At 42.4% G+C, this 22,271-nt stretch overlaps 1 protein-coding gene across 1 annotated transcript in view; it reads left to right on the top strand.

Moving 5' to 3' along the window:
• The window catches only part of DOCK4 (dedicator of cytokinesis 4), a 293,588-nt gene that overhangs the window by 96,270 nt on the left and 175,047 nt on the right, over positions 1–22,271 (top strand). The window contains exons 2-3 of the mRNA XM_063134026.1: positions 20,911–20,994; positions 22,173–22,213. Of these exons, the coding sequence (XP_062990096.1) occupies positions 20,911–20,994; positions 22,173–22,213 (125 nt within the window). The remainder of the gene's footprint in view (positions 1–20,910; positions 20,995–22,172; positions 22,214–22,271) is intronic.

Here is a 22,271-nt window from a genome sequence, read left to right as displayed (position 1 = left end):
CCCCTATTTTTTTTAATGGAAAATAAATGGTTTGACTGAAAAAGGGATAGGGCAATTGCAGCAACTGAAATATACTGCACTACTTCATGGCTCTTGAGAAAGTTTATACACGTTCTCTCCCTATTCTCAGCTTCTGTTTTAATCAATGTTTTAGGAAGTCGCTGAATTTGGGGGTCGGGGCAGGAGTGAAATATTTGATCCTGTTATTTTTCTGGGATTGAAGATGAAAGAGAGGTGGAAGAAAAGGACAGCATGGGGATTTGGATTCAATTTCTACCATCAGGATTTTGTTTCGATACATATTTTTTAGGGCCAGTCTATATGGCCGCTGTGCTGGTCTGACTCTGTCTTGAAAACTGAAATAGAACTGTTCTTGTGGTCTAGTCATAGGGATGATTCAGCTTGTGCCTAGATGGCAATTTGGCACAGTGCTGCCATCCTTTCTAACTTGTGATCTCTGAACATGATGAATTGGTTAGTCACTAGCACAATTGTATTAGTGGAGGAAATGTAACTTCTAAGGCTACATTGTTACTGCAGGATCATATAGAACACTTGACATTCCTGCGGATCTTTTCCTTTTGTACTGTGTATGGTTTGGGGTTGCTTTTCCAAACAATTTTCTGAAAAGGAAACAAAGAATTTTTATCATAGCATGAAACTTGCTTTACCTCTAAAGTAGCGTGATACCCTGTCCCCACCTAATAGATTAGAGGAGCCTTGCTAAAGAAAATGACCATATTTCCGAGAGATATTTTATCTTGGGGGTGGGCAACTTGCAGCCCTCCAGATGTAGAGCCCTAGTCAGCATAGCCAATGATGAGGGGTGTTAGGAGTTGTAGGACAAAATATCGAGAGGGCCATAAGTTGCTCACCCTTGTGTTACCTGAATGGCATGAGCGTTCCTATCTGCTCCCCTCCCAGTTTGGTAACATTGAAAGGGAACAATTGTGTGTGATTTGATGTATACAGTTCCATGCCATTGTTTCTGGGCCCACAGGAAGATGCTAGAGTAGAAAGTACTAGACTAGAGTGGGAAGCATTCCCTCCAGTGGAATTTGATTAATCTATTAATTCAACCAGTCACTTCTGAACTAGTTAACCCATTCTCCTATTTGTGAATTCCATATACTTTGAAGGGTATGTACTTATATATGCTTGTATCACACCTATGATGTGATGAAAACATACCCATGATGTGTAAGGATATAATGTATCATGGGGATGAGAGAAACATGCATGCAACTCCTGCAATACAGGTTAATTATACAGTGTGTGTGTGTGTTTGGGGGGTGGGGGTTGTACACAGGTGTGATGATCCAAAATGTGTATGAGGCCTCAGAGAGGGAAGTGTATGTGGTGTTCCCATTCTAGCTCACAAGCTGAATATGAGCCAACAGTGTGATGTGTCTGCAAAAAAAGCAAATGCTATTTTGGGCTGGCTTAATAGAAGTATAGCTTCCAAATCATGCAAGGTACTGGATCCCCTCTATTCGGCACTGGCTAGGCCTCATCTTGAGTATTGTGTCCAGGTCTGGGCGCCACACTTCAAGAAGGATGCAGACAAGCTGGAGCGTGTTCAGAGGAAGGCAACAAGGATGATCGGGGGTCTGTAAACAACGCCCTATGAGGAGAGTCAGAAAGAACTGGGCATGTTTAGCCTAGAGAAGAGAAGATTGAGGGGAGACATAATAGTACTCCTCAAATACTTGAAAGGTTGTCACACAGAGGAGGGCCAGGATCTCTTCTCGATCATCCCAGAATGCAGGACATGGAATAATGGGCTCAAGTTACAGGAAGCCCGATTCCGGCTGGACATCAGGAAAAACTTCCTGACTTTTAGAGCAGTACAACAATGGAACCCTCACTAGAGGCATTCAAGAGGCAGCTGGACAACCATCTGTCAGGTATGCTTTAGGGTGGATTCCTGCATTGAGCAGGGGGTTGGACTCAATGGCCTTATAGGTCCTTTCCAACTCTACTATTCTATGATTCTAAGTGTCATCATGGGAATTATGAACATAGCCCTGGATCAGGGGGCATATGCAACATTCAAACAAAAGGGTCAACAAATTTTAGAGCATTGGATGGATTGTTTAGTGGTGGTAACTTTTAAGGGAGAACTTTGGGATTTATAGTGGATTGCTTTCTAACATCTGCTTCACATTCCTTGGAGCTATCATCCATGAAACTCATATTGGACAGAGAGCTTGCTTCCATAAGTTGTCAGAATTGCCCCCTTTTAATGTATACAGTGATATCTCAAAAGCTTCATTCTTTCTTTCCTGGAGAAAGGACTTGATCTATATTTTATTCTCACTGCTGTAAAATGAAAATAAACTTTGCTTGAACACCCCGTGCCCTCCAACTGACTAAGGGAACGTTTAACGTATTGGACTATGAGTGAAACAGCGCTGCATGCTCATTTCTTTTCAGTGAAATAAAAGCTGAATGTCAAAGAGATAAGACCAAGATAGTGAGAGGGTGAGGTTGGAGTGAGCGCTACACAACACTTGGCAAAGCTGGAAAATATTGTCACTCAAAGGTGTATGAAGTGCTGATTTCTTGCCATTAGTATTCCAGTGAGACTTTGCCAAGTCCGAAACAAAACCTGCCCTTCAAAAGAAGAGATAAGAAAAATGGACAAGTAATTTTGATGCTTTTCTTCTTCTTTTTTACCAAGGATATAAAGTCATATGAGTTACATATATGATATAAAGATGACCTTTTTGTTTTTGGTCTCAAAGTGCTTTTCATCGCCGCCTTGGGTTCCTTGGAGGAAAAAAGGCGGGATATAAATGCAATAATAAAATAAATAAGAATGCATTCTACCTTACAGAGTCAGGTCTGAGGCATACCTCTGTCTCAAAGGCATACCTTTAAGACAGAGTTAGATACATAACAAATTCGATATAGTGCTTTTCCTAAGTTCTCAAAGTATTATACATGCTCATCTGAACTTGGAAATGGATACTGTTGTTTTTATACTGTTTTTATGTTTTTTAAATTTTTGTATACTTTTAATGTTTACTATTTTTAATTGTTGTAAACCGTCCAGAGAGCTTTGGATGTGGGGCGGTATAAAAATGTAATAAATAAATAAATACATCTTTTATAATGCCACTGTAAACTAGGTCTATAGTATTATTCGCACGTTGCAGATGGGACCCTGTGACACTGACTACACTAAGATGAGAGGAAGGTTGCTTGCACTGTTCCCACAGTGTGAAGTGAATGTTGTGTGTGTAATGTGTGAATATATCAATACCCTGGCCACATAATGAGGAGACAGGATACCCTGGAGAAGAGGCTGATGCTAGGGAAAGTGGAAAGCAAAAGGAAGAGGGGCCGACCAAGGGCAAGATGGATGGATGATATTCTGGAGGTGACAGACTTGACCTTGGGGGAGCTAGGGGTGGCGACGGCCAACAGAAAGCTCTGGTCCATGAAGTCACGAAGAGTCGGAAACGACTGAACGAATAAACAACAAACAAAAGGCAAGAGAAACATAAAAAATTCTGCTTTTCTTTTCTTTTTTGATCAGCTTGCCCCCCCCCCCCCCGTCCATAATACCATGAGGGTTATTTATTTCTTAAACGTATTCCTCACCTTCCCATGAAAAATAGCACCGAAGGTTCATGCTGTCCCACTTTCTGACCATTGCCCCATTCTTCCTGCATTATCAAGGTTTCTTTCCCTTTGTTAATGGTGAATTTGTAACATTGCACAATACTCAGTAGTTGGTTTCATCAGCTAATTTTATTCTAGTTTATAGTTCTGAAGAGAAAATATTAATTTATAGGAAAGATGTGAAAAATAAGACTGGATTGTTGGGGAACAAAAGTGAAATGAAAAGCAACATAACATGAGGAAAAGGTTAATCCACCTTCTCCAGGATAGATCTCTGCATTAATTGGATTTCAACACCCAGCATTCCTGAACTTAACTTCAAGGTTATTTATTGTTTTGCTTAGAAAGAAAGAAAAAAGCCCCCCCCCCCTGTATTTTGCAAAAATATGGTCCAGATCTTTGGACTTGCAGCACTGGGACTTAAAAACTTTGCTCCTCCCTTCACTTGCACCCCAGAGGGTGGCTGAAATGCTTCCCAGTGCCTTTCACAAATAGAAAAAATAACCTGGTGCCCTCCAGATGTTTTGGAATAGAACTCCAGCATTCTGACCATTGGCAATGCTGGCAGGGACTTCTGGGAGTTGAAGTCCAAAACATCTGAAGATCTAACTTCTTCTCAACCCCAGTTTAGATCACCCTTCTCCTCCCAGCTGCAGCTACATGAAACCCTCACTGCTGATCTCCTGCGTCATATCTAGTTCAGATCTTTTTTTTAGTCCATATTCTCCCCAGGTTCCAATAAACCCTGAGGGCCCTATCCTCCTTCAACATGAGTGTCCTGAGCATGTGTTACATGCAGAGGCCACCAGTGAGGGAGGAAGCAGCAGCCAGGCACCTCTCCACCGTACCTGGGTCCAGCTCCAGCTGAGAGCCCCCTCCCTCCTGCTACCAACTGTCTCTGGAGAGGCCACCAGTGAGGGAGGAAGCAGCAGCCAGGCACCTCTCCACCGTGCCTGGGTCCAGCTCCAGCTGAGAGCCCCCTCCCTCCTGCTACCAACTGTCACTGCAGAGGCCACCAGTGAAGGAGGAAGCAGCAGCCAGGCACCTCTCCACCGTGCCTGGGTCCAGCTCCAGCTGAGAGCCCCCTCCCACCTGCTACCAACTGTCTCTGCAGAGGCCACCACTGAGGGAGGAAGCAGCAGCCAGGCACCTCTCCACCGTGCCTGGGTCCAGCTCCAGCTGAGAGCCCCCTCCCTCCTGCTACCAACTGTCACTGCAGAGGCCACCAGTGAAGGAGGAAGCAGCAGCCAGGCACCTCTCCACCGTGCCTGGGTCCAGCTCCAGCTGAGAGCCCCCTCCCACCTGCTACCAACTGTCTCTGCAGAGGCCACCACTGAGGGAGGAAGCAGCAGCCAGGCACCTCTCCACCGTGCCTGGGTCCAGCTCCAGCTGAGAGCCCCCTCCCTCCTGCTGTCAACTGTAACTGCTGAACTTTGCAACTAAGATTGTAGTGCCTGAATTTGCTTTCCTTTCCCCCCTCCTCCTCCTCCCTCCCAATCCCCTTTCCTTTTGTGTCATGTCTTTTAGATTGTAAGCCTGTGGGCAGAGACTGTCAAGAAATACTTTTGTAAGCCGCCATGAAAGCCTTTTTTGGCTGAATGGCGGCATAAAAATCCTTAAATAAATAAATAAATGTAGATAGTTCTCTGTAAGCATTTGTACGACATTTATTTATTTACAGTATTTATATACCACTCCCCATTCAGAAGTTCAGAGGGGTGGGCAAAATAAAATAGAATAAGAGCAGAATAAAAACACATTCAAAGTACTTTTTTTTTTTTTTAAAAAAAGTGCAAAATAAACTGGAGCTGTTTGCTAAGGGAAGGCTTCCTGGAACAATGAAGTTTTCAGGAGGCGCTGGAAGGAATAAAAAGTTGGCACCTGCCTGACCTCCAGAGGCAGGGAATTCCATAGGAGCGGGGCCACCACACTGAAGGCTCTTCCCCTGGTGGACTCCAATCACACAATAGGTCTATGTGGAACTACCAGGAGCATGCCCTCAGATGCCCTCACTGACTGGGCAGGTTGATAGAGGAGAAGGCACTCTCTCAGGTATCCTGGTTCCAAGTTGTTTAGGGCTTTGTATACTAGTACAAGAACCTTAACCCTGGCCCAGTTCCCTCAGCTAAGGAATTACATGCTGAAAAGGAGCAGCTCCGGACAACAGGCAAGCTGTAGCATTCTGCACTAGCTCCACCTTCCGGAGCAACTTTAAGGGCAGCCCCACATACAGCGCATTGCAGTAATCCAAACTTGAGGTTACTAATGCCTGTACCACCATGGCCAAGCTGTCCCTGTCCAGGAGAGGCCGTGGCTGGCGAACAAGCCAAAGATGGTAAAAGGCACTCCAAGCAGCTGCAGCTATTTGGACCTCCAGTGGCAATGATGGGTCTAGGAGTACCCCCGAACTACGAACCTGATCTTTCAGAGGGAGTGCAACTCCATCCAGAATGGGCAATGAGCCTATCTCCCAGACTCGGGAACCACTCACCCACAGAGCTTTTGTTTTGCCATGATTCAGTTTCAGTTTATTGGCCCTCATCCAGCTGATGAGGGCCAATAATGTTGGTTAGCTGATCTAGGATATCTATCAGTATCTACCGTTACTCCTCCAGTCAAAATCGCCACATTTTCCTCTTTGCCTGCTTCTGCTGAAATATACACTTTTGACTGAACATTCATGGCCTAATAAATGGTTTAGTCTTCAAAGTGCCTCAGGGATTTTTGTTGACCCTACTTGTATGCTAAGGGAGCACTAGTGCTGAATCTAAATATATCTCCTGGTCTTTGTCTTCAGAGGCATTTCTTAGGACTTGTGTTCTAAATCTTTTCGGCATTTAGTCTAGGGTAGTTTCCTGGGGCTCACAGGTGAAGTCGTAGTTCAATTATTTAGGTAAAGTCTCATCTGTTCAGGTAAAGATTCTTCAAGCAGGAATCACAGCAGTCAGGACCATGAACCTCTCAATGTCTCCTGATGGCTGTAAATTCTCCTCCTTATTGCATGGAATGAAAAGATGTTGTCTCAGCTGAGAGCTGATGCCTAATGAACACTAGCAAGGCTTGTACTACAGTTGGTCCTGCCTTCTTAAAGGAGCTTTTTGAAAGGACCCTTGACCAGTTCTGCAACCGCTTGTTTCTACTAGGGACCTGTCGTCTGAGTCTGAGGAAGGTGGATGTGCCATGTTCTCAGGCTGGAAGGGCATAGAAGGAGATGCCTTCTCTTCTCTGAGGGGAGAGGCTCTATATCCTCTACATCCATTTGTTCCTTGTGGCAATGCAGGGCTCCTGGCTTTTAGGGACCATGAGGCTGGAGCTAACCCTACAATGAGATAGGAGATCAGTAGATAGTTAATATAGTTTTAGAGAACTATATCTTACTACTGTTTTTAGAGGTAGCTCTGTAGATACCTAAAGCCAACGATGATATCTTCCCCCTGCTCCAAGGGTACAACAGCCAAGGGGCACAATATTAATGAAATGTGCAAGCTCTTGAATGTTGATATCCCTATACCTGCCCCAGCACACAAAAAATGTCCCCAGCATAAGCTTGCTTCTTCTTTTAAATCTCTGGAAGACACATTTGGACAAGCTATGGAGTGAATCCTGCTGTGTTTGATGGAACTGATCCCAGGAAGACTTTCTCATTGATGAGCTTCATCAACATGCCTACAGGCTCCAGAGGCTCCTTGATTGTCAAGGGCTGCAAGGAAAGTTGTTGTTATCCCCATTGCTAGAACAAATATAAAACACGACATTTGCCTTTCACAGTCTCAGCGGGACAAAATGCTGAGTTAATCAGCAGCCTTTAAAAGTAAAACCAAAGCGCTCCCCCCTCCCCTTTTAAACAAAGTAATATACCAGCTAGGGTGAGAACTGTGATTAGCAAAATTTCACACTTTAGAAAGTTGGAACATTGCTGCAGCTTGTCTAACGATTCTAAACTTGCATCTATTCCTTTGGCAATACAACAGAAGCTGAAAGCTGTGGCTGAACAGAAGTAAAATGAAATTCATGAGCTGCTTCACACATTACAAGATTCCTACAGTTATTTAGGTATCTTGTACAGTTTATATCTATGTATATATAATAGGCGAATTCCTACCCGGAATTCACAACTTTAAAACCCCACAAGAAAGGTTTTATCCAAAAGGGAGGTTCTCAAAGCAATATTCTAGCTCAGCATACCCCAACTTGGTGCCCTCCAGATGTGTTTGACTACAGCTCCCAAAATCCCCAGCCAACTATAGGAGATGTAGCCCAAACACATTTGGAGGGTACCAGGGTGAGGAAAGGCTGTCCTTGGTAGTTAACATATTCTGTTGAGAAGTGGACTCAGAGGCTTATGCATTCCTTACGTCTCTTTCTAGAGAGAATTACCCCCCCCCATCCCGTTCCTGGTTTATTTTAACCATGGTTTAACATTACATGAAGACCGTATTAACCATGGTTAATGCAAACCAGACTTACCCGGTAATCAGGGTTCAATGCAGGTTTGCCCAGAAAATATCCCTTATAGCTTTTCATTCCTCTTTTCTTTGGATACAGGGTTCTCCCCTCTCCCATAGAAGAAAGCTCTTAGTCCTTTGTGTCAGTGTGTTGATTTCAAACTATGCAAATGTACTGCTATTGCCCCATCATAATAGTGTGGATAAATTTTGAGAGGGGAAAAAATATGGATTATTGAATCAGGCTGTTCTATATGCCACTCTGTATTTTTGGAAAAAGAAAATATTTTTCATATCTCGTAGACGAAGCAGACAGAACAGTGTTTTGGTGCAGCCTTCTTAACTTCCACGCTCGGTAACATTTTCTCATACTCTTATTTACATTGTGCTGATTCGACCTAGAAGTTGCATCGCGTTGGTTAAGTTTCTCGGTAAGTTAGCCAAGATTCTGACAAAAGGTAACAGCATTACTGAACTAAAGTAACAAAAAGGAATGGGCAGAGAGAATAGACTTGTTTCAGCTCTGTGTGGGTTTGTGTGTGTGTATATGAGAGAGAACGAGAGAGAGAGAGAGAGAGAGAGAGAGAGAGAGAGAGAGAGAGAGAGAGATGCTCTTATGTTTATGGATAGTGTTGTAGGAATGGAGGATGGAGACTGAGATCTGTCAGCTTCTCAGACAAGCATATGACAGATTTAGAAAGAAGCTAATAACCTTCCTTTTAAAAAAAATATCCTGACAATTGATATACTATTATTCAACTTTATTGCCTGGGTGCCTTCTAGTAAACAAAATTGGAGTGTTAAAAAAAGAATAAGTATTGATTTTTGAAATGGCAATTTAGAGATGAATCCTAGAAAATAGTGTCAGAACTTTAGACCAGAAGCAGAAATGTTTTCAACCTTATTGTATAATGTTTTAAGGAGCTCTCTACTCTTGTCCTCTGCCCAAGCAAAATTAGCTGAGGATTTCTGCTTTGGATAAGGAGTGTACCTTCAGCCGATCATGAATAATTTCTTTGTAGAAGGAGTTAGGGATGAATGTGTGTTCATAGCAGAAGCTGGGAACAATAGTGTGCTTCAGACCAGTGAGCCACATGTCTCAGAAGTACAATGGGCATACATTGCCCTCCACTGCAAACATGACACTAGTGCTCTTCAGTTGACATTGGGTTGTAGCCAATGTTAGTCAAACTGAAGTCCCATTCATTTCAATGGGTCTAGTCTAAGTAGGATTGACTTTTGATACAACCCCATAGCTCAGGAAGCACAATTGCAGCAGCAGACTCTGCCCCAGACCCTCACACATTTAGTTGCTCACCTGAACAGATCAGACCTGTGTAGGGCAGGTCTATCAAGGGCCATGCTTTTTGCAGGCGTCTTAATCATGTATAGAATCTGGTTCAGGTGACCCGTTGAATGCACAGAAGTCCTGTTACCGTGACCCTGCCTCCCCTGTCTATACATGCTTCTTGTACAGGGTTATGTCATCTGAACACTGCTACTTTTTTTTCTTTCCTTCCTGTAATGGCACAATAGGCGCCTCTTCAGATTTCATCCAGCAGCCTGTGTGTACTTGTGTTATGTGCCATGGGCCTGAAGCCAAGCTACTAGTGATTTCCCAGCACATAACCTCGTGTGTTGAGGAATTTGTCTGCATACCCTTAACGCTTCATATATACAACAGCAAACGTTTTCTGCAACAGTAGCGACTGCTGCACGAAGTGTGAAGTAGCTCTATTCATAGTCCTTTTGAATTTGATATCTGCTACTAGCGGTGTGCTTTAAACACACACAAACACACACACATTCCTGTACAGTCTTTCTGATTAAATAAAGCAGGCATTGTCTTTATTAGTCTGGCCTAAAAGACAGGCACATGCATGGATATATACACGCATACATGTGCACACACAAACACTTTTAGATAGTTGATCATTTCTACTTAAAGTGGAGACTTCACCACATCTGTCTGAGTGTTGGGAAAGTCCCTTTTATACCAAGAGCCAGTGTAATCCTATAAACAGTGCTGGACAGTTTCTCTTATTCAGTCATGAACTCTCTGGATAGCCTCAGGTCATTTTATTGTGTCTCAGACTCATTTTCTAATGACCCACCTCACAGAGGGGTTGTGTACAGGGATGAGAGAGTTATTTTAAGGAATTCCTTAGGATGCGATCCTATGCATGTTTAGATAGAGAAAAGTTCACCAATTCCCAGCATTCCCCAGCCAGCCATGCTGGGTGAGGAATATTGGCACTTGTGGAAGTTTTTTTCTGTCTAAACATGCCTAGGACTGTGCTAGTAAGCTATGACCATAGCAGAAATGAAGTTTTGTCAAACCAAGACACAATTTTAGTTAGGTGCCTTGAATAGAATTGGTATCAAATCAAGTAGGACTAATCTTGTATACCCTGATGCTGTACAATTTCCATCCTTCCCCAATATCCAGATTCTGGATGTGAATTTTAAATGTAAATGTTGAGTTTTGCTTATTAACTTTTTACCTTGAAATCCAAATTGTGATCCCTTTGTTGCTCTGATTTTTGTGGGTGTCAAATATTGCAAAATAAAATAAATAAATAAAAGATAACAAGAAAGAAAGAAAAAGGAAAGCTAAATAGCACTGCACATTTCATATTAAATAGCTTTGCAGGTCTCTCATCAAATATTACTGGGTGTAGAATAGCAGTATGAAATATTTGATGAATATCTGGCAACTAATGAGTGGATGGAAGCAAGTTAATGTCTTTTGGAATTTTGTTATCTGAAAAAGTAAAGAAATAGGAAATGGGTCTTAACTGGGTTAAATTATTATTATTATTATTATTATTTATTTATATAGCACCATCAATGTACATGGTGCTGTACAGAGTAAAACAGTAAATAGCAAGACTCTGCCGCATAGGCTTACAATCTAATAAAATCATAGTAAAACAATAAGGAGGGGAAGAGAATGCCAACAGGTACAGGGAAGGGTAAGCAGGCACAGGGTAGGGAAAAACTAACAGTAGAAAGTAACAGTAGAAGTCTGCACAACATCAAGTTTTAAAAGCTTTAGGAAAAAGAAAAGTTTTTAGTTGAGCTTTAAAAGCTGTGGTTGAACTTGTAGTTCTCAAATGGTCTGGAAGAGCGTTCCAGGCGTAAGGGGCAGCAGACGAAAATGGACGAAGCCGAGCAAGGGAAGTAGAGGCCCTTGGGCAGGCGAGAAACATGGCATCAGAGGAGCGAAGAGCACGAGCGGGGCAATAGTGTGAGATGAGAGAGGAGAGATAGGAAGGAGCTAGACAGTGAAAAGCTTTGAAGGTTAACAGGAGAAGTTTATATTGGATTCTGAAGTGAATTGGAAGCCAATGAAGAGATTTCAGAAGCGGAGTAACATGGTCGGAGCGGCGTGCTAAGAAGATGATCTTTGCGGCAGAGTGGTGAACAGAAACCAACGGGCTGATGTGAGAAGAAGGAAGGCCAGAGAGAAGAAGGTTGCAGTAGTCCAACCGTGAAATAACCAGTGCATGAACAAGCGTCTTGGCAGAAGAGACAGACAAAAATGATCGAATCCTGGCAATATTATACAGGAAAAATCGACAAGATTTAGCTACTGCCTCAATATGAGGAATAAAGGAGAGCGAGGAGTCGAAGATAAAGCCAAGGCTACGAGCTTCCTTGACCGGAGTAAGCGTAACATCATTGACAGTAAGAGAGAATGAGAGATGAGGAGAAGGTTTAGGAGGAAAAACAAGCAATTCAGTCTTTGCCATGTTAAGCTTCAAGCGACGATGAAGCAGCCAAGCTGAGATATCTGAAAGACATGCCGAGATACGATCGTGAACATCAGGAGAAAGTTCCGGAGATGACAGATATAGTTGTGTATCATCGGCGTACAGATGATATTGGAGACCATGAGATTGAATAAGCTTGCCCAAGGGCAACATGTATAAGGAAAACAACAACGGGCCAAGCACCGAGCCTTGCGGAACCCCTACTGAAAGGGGAAAGGAGGAAGACGAGCTGCCATTAGTCAACACGCTGAAAGAGCGACCCGCTAGATAGGAGGCAAACCAGTTATAGACAGAGCCACAAAATCCAAGGTCATGAAGGGAATCTAAGAGAAGATCATGATCAACCGTGTCAAAGGCTGCAGTTAGATCAAGGAGAATAAGAACGGAATAATGGCCTTTAGACTTGGCAGTAAGGAGATCATTGGTGATCTTAGTAAGGGCTGTTTCGGTGGAATGCAGAGGACGGAATCCAGATTGAAATGGATCCAAAGCAGAGTTACTAGAAAGAAAGTCAAGACAGCGAGAGTAGACCGCACGCTCCAGGATCTTTGAAACAAACGGCAACAAAGAGACAGGTCGGTAGTTAGACAGAGATAGCCTATCAAGAGTAGGTTTCTTGAGAATGGGAGAGACTGTAGCATGTTTAAAAGCAGAAGGAAATGAACCAGAGGACAGAGAAAGATTAATAATATGTAGCAAGGAAGGGAGGATAGCAGGAATAAGATTAATAAAGACGCGAGAAGGAATCGGATCACGAGAACAAGTGGAAGGCTTCGAAGAGCGCAGTATTGTAGACAGTTCATCCGCAGAGACCGAAGGAAACGCAGAGAAATTTGCAGGAGGAGCTGACAGATGAGGAACAGGAACTGGAAGAGGAGCAGAGCTGGCCAGATCAGAGCGGATAGTTTGGATTTTAGCATTGAAAAAAGAGGCAAAGTTGTTAGCAGACAGAGAGGCGGGGAGAGATGGCGGATTAGGCTTCAGAAGAGAATTGAAGGACGCAAAGAGCCGCTGAGGATGCCTAGCATTTGACTGGATCAGCGTTGAGTAGTACTGCTGTTTGGCCAGTGAGATGGCAGAAGAGAAAGAGGAAAGTACAAATTTGTAATGGACAAAGTCTGCCCGGTCCCTGGTCTTACGCCAAAGGCGTTCAGCTGCCCGGGAACAAGAGCGAAGGTAGCGGAGGGAAGAGGTGAGCCATGGTTGGGGTTGAGAAGGGCGAACTATCCGAGTTGTAGATGGAGCAAGATTATCAAGAGTTGAAGATAAGGAGGAATTAAAGAAGGAGACAGCTGAGTCCAAGGAGACAGCCGAACAGACAGAAGGAAGGGAGGAGGCTAGGGACTGGGAAAAAGCCTCGTAATTGATAGATTGCAAGTCACGACAAGAGCGAGAAGCGGGACGTGAAGGAGGAGGATTATGAGTAATATTGAAAGAAACTAGGTGATGATCTGACAGCGGAAAGTGAGCAGTAGAAAAGTCCAACACAGAGAAAAGTCCAACACACATGTAACCAATGCCCACCATCAAAGATACCAAGAAAGCAACTATATTATATTGGATCTGGCTTGCAGTTTAGAAATACACAAGTAGTGTGATAGTCTTCTTGCTGCAGTGAAAGGCAGTTAAAGCTTAGAAAGTTTATGAATGCCTAGGCAGGCTTCATTAATTTTTATTATATCGATAGGCTAATAGGTATTTGAGTCCTTAACTTTGTTCTGTTAAGGAGGAGGGAAACTTGTACACTTTTAACTTGGACAGTTGCTATGGAGCTTTCTTCTGCAGTGTTTATGAGATTTATCATCTCAGTGCATGCTATTTAATGAGAATGGACTTCTGTGACTATCGTGTTCATTGATAGGATAATATAGTGTTCTGCCAGTAAGATAACATATGCTGCTTTATGTAGATTTGTGTGTCTGTATATAATTTCAGCTTGTGCAAGACTTTACTGCAATATTTGTGACTGTGTATATCTGTAATTACATCTATCTATCTATCTATCTATCTATCTGTCCAAAGTAGGGGTACTAGAAATATTCCTTAGTTTTTGAAATTGGTATTAAGTGTCCACCATACATGGATTGTTCCAGCTGTCTGCTGTGTTGTATGTAATTAACAGGTCATTCACTTTATTTTACTCAAATATAAACTCCGTAATTAGATCATTGCTCAAGTCAAGTTCAAGTGTCTCATTTCTCATCTGGGAACAATAAAACAAATTCAGTTACTCTTAATGTCATCTTATTTTCCCTCCCCCTGCCTTTCTCCTCGTGTAAATTACCATCTATCTATCTATCTTTCTATCTTTCTATCTTTTTATCTTTCTATCTGTTATGTTTCTATACTGGCCAATAGCCAAAGCTCTTTGGGTGGCTCACAAAACAAGACTTAAAATCATGAACTGTAATAGTTCATGATACAATAAATAGTTCAATAAAAAGTTCAGCATCCTGAGAATCGTTTTTCCCTTCTTTTCACTTCATTGGATGGTTTTCTCCCCTTGCTTTTGCCAAATATCTTAAACCACACTAAAGGTGCAAAGGTGTTGGCTGGGGAATGCTGGGAGTAGCAGGACATTTCTCTCTCTAAACATGCTTAGGATTGTGCCCTAACACATTTAAAAAGAAAAAAACCCAGAATGACTAAAGAGAGAGCTTCGGCTATTGAGCGGTATGGAACTGTAATAAATAAACAAAGCCTGATGAGGAAGGAGAGCAGCAGTAGTATCTGGTAGCAGTTGGATCACTGAATGAAGGAGGTCCACTAAGGGGTGTCCTGCTCAAGGGTCCTCTAAAACCTGATGGCAGCCTGGCTCCGATGGACTGTGTTGGATTTGTCTATGGAAACACACAGGCATCTGAGTGAGTCTTTTTCAACATTATAGAACTTCAAGCTCTTTTCTTTGAAAAATGTTCCGTACTCTTAACAAACCTATGTATGGAAAGGACCAAGGTGCTCAGGAAGGCTTTTAAATATTACGCTGAAAGCAAAGAGAAAGAAGTTCTAGAGCAGTACGACAATGGGATCAGTTGCCTGGTGAGGTTGTGGCCTCTCCCACACTAGAGGCCTTCAAGAGGCAGCTGGACAAGCATCTGTCAGGGATGCTTTAGGGTGGATTCCTGCATTGAGCAGGGGGTTGGACTCGATGGCCTTGTAGGCCCCTTCCAACTCTGCTATTCTATGATTCTAAGGTTACTTTGTAAGTGCAACTGTATGTAAAGAAAGTCCGAGTGATTGGGTTACAACTTTTCTTCCAGTTATTACCATTTCGGGCAAAAGGTGCACTCGCCAAACTGTATTGCTAAGTGAGGCAATTTTTATTCTCTCACTATTTCTTTTTATGATGATTTTGTTTGCTTGTTTTGCAAAACAGCACTTAGTTTTGCAGACAGAAATTACAAAGTGAAAGTTTGCAATATCAGCTCATTTCTCAGTGTAAAGAAAATGCTTCAATGGAAAGATGGGGATTAATTTGGTATCTTCTTACATACCAAATTAATCACTAGCACCAACAAGTATCATCATTTGCTTTTTAAGAAATAGAATACAGTTTTTTTGGAGGTAGCTTTTGAAAGGAATACTCGTCATGAATTCTACTGTATTTTGTCTTGAGCAGGGGGTCTACAAATGTTTTCTTGGCTTATTATCCAGCCATCAAAGCCACAATCCTATACATGTTTGGAGAGAAATAAGTACTACAACTCCCAGCGTTCCCCAGCGAATTCTGTTCATCAATTCCTTCCCCTGAATCTTCCGGCTTGCACCGAGTGTTTGGGAGAGCAGCTTGTTAATCTATGCTGGCTGGATTTCCCTAGTTACCCTCACTAGGCATGGCTTGCTGTATCATCCGAACCTGGGCAGTATGGCTTGTTTGAAGGGCAGCAACCCTCAAATAACCCATGGCCTGTTGTTTGGCTATTTGAGGATTGCTGCCCCACCCAGTCTGGGCGACATGGCAAGCCAAGACAGCGAAGCTAATAAGGGAAATCCGGCCGGCAGTGCAATCATGCGAACCATGCGTCTTGAGTGTTCCCTCACTTGTGTGGGTTGTGGAGAGGGAAGAAATGGCAGGAAGCACTCCCACTGCTTGGAAGCTAATCCTGCTGTTTCTTACCTGCAGTGGAAATGAGGCCTCCAGGGTAGGGATCTGTGTGGTGCTGGGTGTTGTATTTGCCAAGGGATTGGGGCACTCGCCCCTGGTGAGCTGCCAAGTGGGTTTGTAGATGTCTAATCTTGAGTGTGATTTCTTAAATATATTTCCTGTTTGCCCCATTTCTAAGTCCAATGTGCTTCCTTTAGCAAACTCTGTGCATTCTTTGCTTTGTGCTACATACTCCTGCCACCTTTTGAGCATTTCTGCTAGAAAGGTGGGTTAGATGTATTGAGGCTGACCTTGACATGAGATCTCTCTTAGAATTCTGTGCGTATTTTGGGAGCAAAGCTCATGGACATTATTATTATTATTATTATTATTATTATTATTATTATTATTATTATTTATTTATATAGCACCATCAATGTACATGGTGCTGTTGGATCAAATGATGGCTCTTTATTCTGTCACTCTTGACAGGTTACCTCTTCTTCTGTAGATGAGTCTATGTTCTATTGACTTCTTTATTTTAAGGTTTGTAGCTTTTTCCTGATTCATAGTGGAGTTGAGTTAACATTTCTTGAACTGGGACATTTCTGCACTTCATAGATGTTTATCCCCACAATATGCTTGTGTGCATGCGTGTGTATGTGCGTAAACACACACACACACACACACAAGACTAAGGTGTCAATCCCATGGGAATAAGTCCCATTAAACTCAGTGGGGCTCCCTTATGAGCAGATACATGGAGGATTATGTCGTAGGAGATCATATGAAATAACGCATAACCTGGGGCAAAGATTTGCAGCCTGCTGATAAATGCGGTGCCATCAAACATGACGTTAAACGTTTGCGCCAGGCCTCCTGCTGCAAATGTTCAGGATTAGTCTGACAGATGGTCGGTGTCATTCACAGCAACAGAATAAATGAAAAATATTTAAAAGTATTTTTGAAGCAAACAGATGCATTGGTAACTACAAAAAGTAACAGGAAATTGGAGGAGGGAAGAATAGTGAGTTTTTCAGACAAGGTTGTCCTTTGCCTACATTTCTCACAGCTGGTACATGATTCAGCTTTATGTTGAATGAATACAAAGCCTGTGTGAGTGGACTTTTGACTTTTGATGTAGCTCTATCTGTTCCCCCCACCTTTGTTCTTTAATCAAGTCCTGCTGTTGTTGCATGATGCCTTGAGCTCTATGGGTAGAGCTTCAACTATGTCACTTGCTTATCAAGAAGAAATACAGAGAATAAAATGGTCTATGTTATCTATTATAAAGTCCATCTGCATGGAAGAATCAATGCATAGAATCAAATGGGCTACTTTCTCACAAACTAAATTTGAAATGACCTTTAAATAGAAGGCACTTATAATAAAGAAATATGCTCAGAACTTCTTTTCTTTTTGCCCTGCTGAGGTGAGAACTAGCTAGTGGCTTAGCAAGACTGTGGCATGCTGGGGTAGGGGGAGAGAGAGCATTTAGGGTTAGGGGAGAGATTCCCCTATGTTTCAGATCACATATGATTATTCCTCAGTATCTCTGAACAACCTGTTGTTTCTACATACTGTGGGACTGTTTTTATGAAGCAGTTGAGTCGACCAAGGCACATATTCATGCTAAATCCACAAATCCCTTTTGTTTTTCATGTGTTTGTTGTTTCTTACATGATGTTGTGTGATTGTTCTGTGTTGGCACTGCAACACAGGTCTGGGGAAAAGAAAGTAGCCAATGCTTTTAAAATGCACTGGATCCTAACAAAGGAATTCAGAAGGAAGTGAATGGAAGGAAAGTTTCCCACATGGTTCAGGTGGGTCTTCCAAACCTCCAGAGACTTGGGTGCGTGGGGGTGTTGGTGGCTGGAGCTGATAGTAGCAGATAGGAAATGCTTTTCTGTGAATTTCCTGTGTTCACTTCCCTTGGGATACAAACCACTGTAATTTTGCAATGTGATGCTGAAAAGGAAGGCCCTGAAACCCATCTTCTGACAGTTGAAACACTTCTCTTTCATCACACCTGAAATCTGAACCAGTGGCCCTGGTCATGAGTTCACATATGAAGTGTCATTCTTCATGATCCTGTTAGTAGTAGCAACAGATCTCCCCCTCTTTTCAATGCCTAGAAACATTTGTTTAAAATACCGCTACGTGAAAATGCAACAGCCTTGTTTGTGCCGACCTTGGTCTATGTCAAGCGTCTCTCTCTTCTGAAAAGCATTTTGTGAAGATCCTTGTTTTGTTTAGCTCACGTAAAACTGGAAGGCTCAAGAGGAAGCGCCTTCAGGATTTTGGTTTCTGGGCACCATTGACCTTGTGGGATGCTCTGCACACCCCCACTTCTCATTGTGGGGCTTGATCACAAGCAATGTCTTTGAGAGAGCAGCTGGTACTTCCGAGGCAATTTGTCATGTAGCTGGGACTTGAGAAATCATTGCAGTTCCTTGATTGGGCTGATAAGTAATTCTCCCTGCACATCTGCAATCTCACAGCTGCTTCCTCCTTATTGGAGTCTTGCTTTCCCAGCCAGTCTGATGGATTTCCTTTCATTCTGCCTGCACCCATAGTTTTGTCTATTGAACTTTTTTTTTCCAGCTACTGGCTTCCGGTCTCAATTTCAGGCCTGTTCTCTCCCTTGGGCTTAAGAAGCATAGCACAAGCTTCGGCCCAAACTTTATAATGATATTACCATATTTGCCGACCGGCTTCAGGACAAGTGTATTGCCGGAGTCTGGATAGTCATCACTTCCCTTCCCCTCCCATGATCTCATTGTTATCCATTCATAAACAAAATTGAAATGCATGTAAAAGCACTTCAGAATATTCATTATAGAGGCAGGAGGAAATAAAGATACTTTCTTTCTCAGAGCATGTATCCTATCATTTGCAGGAGGACAGTTAAACACATTAGCAGTTTCTCTCAAGACTTGTGCTCCTCACCTTATGGCTGAGCTCCCTCTTTCAGGACTCAGCAAAGTGTGTGTGTGTGTGTGTGTGTGTGTGTGTGCGTGCACACACCTTTGTTTTTTTAATTTTCCTTTTAACAAAGTGCTCTGTCACCTGTAATGTGGTGAAATCACAGTTAAAACCCTATGCTGGCCTATTTAAAATCACCTAAAACAATAATAAAACAAACAGTAATGACTCTGAATTAATTTAAATATAGGAAAATCTTCACCTTGCAGAACATAGCAAGAGTTAGCTTTTCTAGGCAGACTGTCCCCCCAGTATGGGAGCCACCACCATCTAGACTGTGCCTTCCTAAAGGGGTTCATCCCCAGTAGCATGGCCATGTGTCCTACTTGACAAAGAACAGTCATCATTTTGAAGGGCTGTCAGAGGTAGGTTGGCCACATAGTCCTGACCCCCCCTCAGAACGACATCACTTTACATGACATTTGTACATGAAATGTATTCATTTAGGTGCAGCTTTATTACTAACCCTAATTTCCATAAATTAGCAATACATCTCACCATAGTGGAGAAGATTGTCTAGGTGATCTGCGTGGCTATTCACAGTCTGCTGTCCAGGTGCTAATTGTTGGTGGGCAGCTTCAAGGCTGCAGCTCTCCATTCTTACAGTTATTTGATGTTAAACCAGACCTGGACTGGAGACCTCTTTAAATGGACAGACACCTTCAAAGAGAAGTCTGCACCCTGCCAGCCCTCCAAAATAGAGCACTGCCCTCTGTAAAGTAGGACACCTGGACATCCTAGTCAGAGAACAGATCTGTATTTGAAGTCACCTTCTATTTGAGGGCTGACCAATCCAAGCATAGCTAAAAGATAAAGAACCATCAGAAGGAATAAAAGTAGCCATCAACAGTTAGGACTTGGACATCAGACTGAGCAGGCACACAGTCTTCCCCACGATGGTGAGATAAGAAAGTAAGAAGAACCATGATGGAGCAGAGCAAGGGTCCATCTAGTTCAGCACTCTGTTCACACAGTGGCCAAACAGCTGTTGACCAGGAACTCACAAGCGGGACATGGTGCATCAGCACTCTCCCACCCATGTTCCCCAGCAACTGGTGCATATAGGCTTACTACCTCTGATACTGGAGGTAGCACATAGCTGTCAGGTCAAATAACCCTAGATAGCCTTCTCCTTTAACCCTGTTTTAAAACCTTCCAAATTGGTGACCATCACTACATCTCGTGCTAGTGAGATGTATGGTATTTATATTTAAATTATAGCAATTATTTCTAAATTTGTACCTATACATATAAATTAGCATATGCATAATTTACGCAAATCCATATCTTCTTTTTCCTTGGGTTGGGGTATGCATTTTTCCTCTTTTTTAGTGATGTATCAGTGGCTAGTAAGTAAGCCTATCTATGCCAGTTGCTGGGGAACATGGGTGGGAGGGAGCTGTTGCCCTCATGTCCTGCTTGTGGGACCCTGGTCGACAGCTGCTTGACCACTGTGTTAACAGAATGCTAGACTAGATGGACCCTTGGTCTCATCCAGCATGGCTCTTTTTATGTTCTTATGGACATCCTTAACCCCAGATATAGGAACATGAACAGATTGGAGGCAGGGAGGAATCACAGCCATGAGTTGGGGGCATCCTAATATATTGTAGCTGTTCAGATCCTTGCTGTAGTAGCGTGGCAGTGTAGTAGTGTGGTGCTCTGTAAAATGTTCCTTCTCACACTACGTCTGGCTATAGAAGGACTATTTAGGTATCCAAACACGCCGTTGATTTCTTGCTAAATTCTTCTCTCACCGTTAAGCAAATTGTCTTTTCTTGGATAAAAGTCAGAAAAAAGAGCTGTTACCATCTATCCGAAAACCCCGTAATGTGATATTTATAGCTGATAATAGCTTACAGCATTGTGAGTTTTAGAAAAATCTGTTCATTTAACTGCCTTGCTTTTCCTTACAGTGTGAAAGTTTAATAGCAAACATGTGGCTTGTTAAAAAAAAAAAAGATTAATTGGAATTTAATATCTCTTTCAGTAATTGCAAGTTTTCGAGGAGCGGTCCCACATGGCTTATCGCTGGAGATTGGAGACACTGTTCAAATACTAGAGAAATGTGATGGTAAGTGTTGACATTAGCACGCAACTGTCAGCTGGGAAGAGAACTCAAGGTCATGTCACCTAATTACACTGAAGCAGGATCCAAATGTTTGCTGTAGATGAGAGCCCATTTAATCGAAAAATACAGGCAAACTTTAATCTTCTAGGAGCAAAGGGCTATAAAATTCAGAGATGCCCATGTAATGGGGAATAACTTGTAGTAGAATGTATCCAATCCAAAACATCTCACATTAAGCTAGTCTCTTCAGATGTGGAGAAGTTACCATTGTCATTGAGGAAAAGATTCTTTCATACATAGTAGGCATTTCCAGTTCCTATCATGAAATCAAAATCCATACAGTGACCCAGTTCAGCATAGGTTGTTTAATTCCTTGGTGGGAGTGCACAGCATCTTGTCGCTTCTGCTTTCAATTAACTGTAATTAGCTACCCAGGAAACAACCCAGAGTTAACCCAACAATTGCCCATGGTTTGTTGTTGGATTAACTCTGGGTTGTTTTAGGGTTCCAGGTTCAGATATCACAATAACAATCCAGTGACAGGAGCAACAAATGAATGGGAGGCACTCCCACTCAGCCATGGCAATTCATGGGTTAAAAAACTTCCAAACCTGCCCCAAAGTATGCACAAGTGCGTATGTATCCATGTACCGCTTCTGCATGAGAGGTTAAAAACAAACAAACCTCTAGAATATTCAGGTAAGGAATCTGTTTTGACCACAACTGAGGTATCAGATTAATTAAAAATGTATTCTTCTATAAAACGCTGAGCTTGTTGTCGAACCCCTTACCTAGGGATCCCTTCCCTGAGGTCATAGGTACGTTTGAGGTGTATAAGAGGGGGCTTATGCTTTCACGTCAAACCTTGCCCCTTATACATCTTCAAGCCCAGATCAAGGAAATACTGCTTTTCCTACCCAACTTTGACCACTCTCAATACTGCTGCCACGTGTCATTAGTGTGTGCCAAGTGAAAATATTTATTTTGGGTGTGGGGGGAAGGGTTCAATCATGCATAAATACCATTTTAAGAGTGTTGGACTTGCCTGTACATAACTGATGGTACAATACCATCCTACAAATCTAATGATTGTTTTTGTTATTTGTAGAACAAAGATGGGGGGGGGGGAAATAATTTGAAAGATAAATGCAAGTTAATGTGTGTATATCATTTTTCTCCAGGCTGGTACCGAGGATTTGCCTTAAAAAACCCAAATCTCAAGGTAAAACTGATTCTGTTTCTAAATTTATAATGCACATAAAGGCATGTTGGAAAATTTC

The sequence above is a fragment of the Elgaria multicarinata genome, chromosome 9 (assembly GCF_023053635.1).
Source record: "Elgaria multicarinata webbii isolate HBS135686 ecotype San Diego chromosome 9, rElgMul1.1.pri, whole genome shotgun sequence".
Lineage (NCBI taxonomy): Eukaryota > Metazoa > Chordata > Lepidosauria > Squamata > Anguidae > Elgaria > Elgaria multicarinata.
This window is presented reverse-complemented; position numbering and strand designations above follow the sequence as displayed.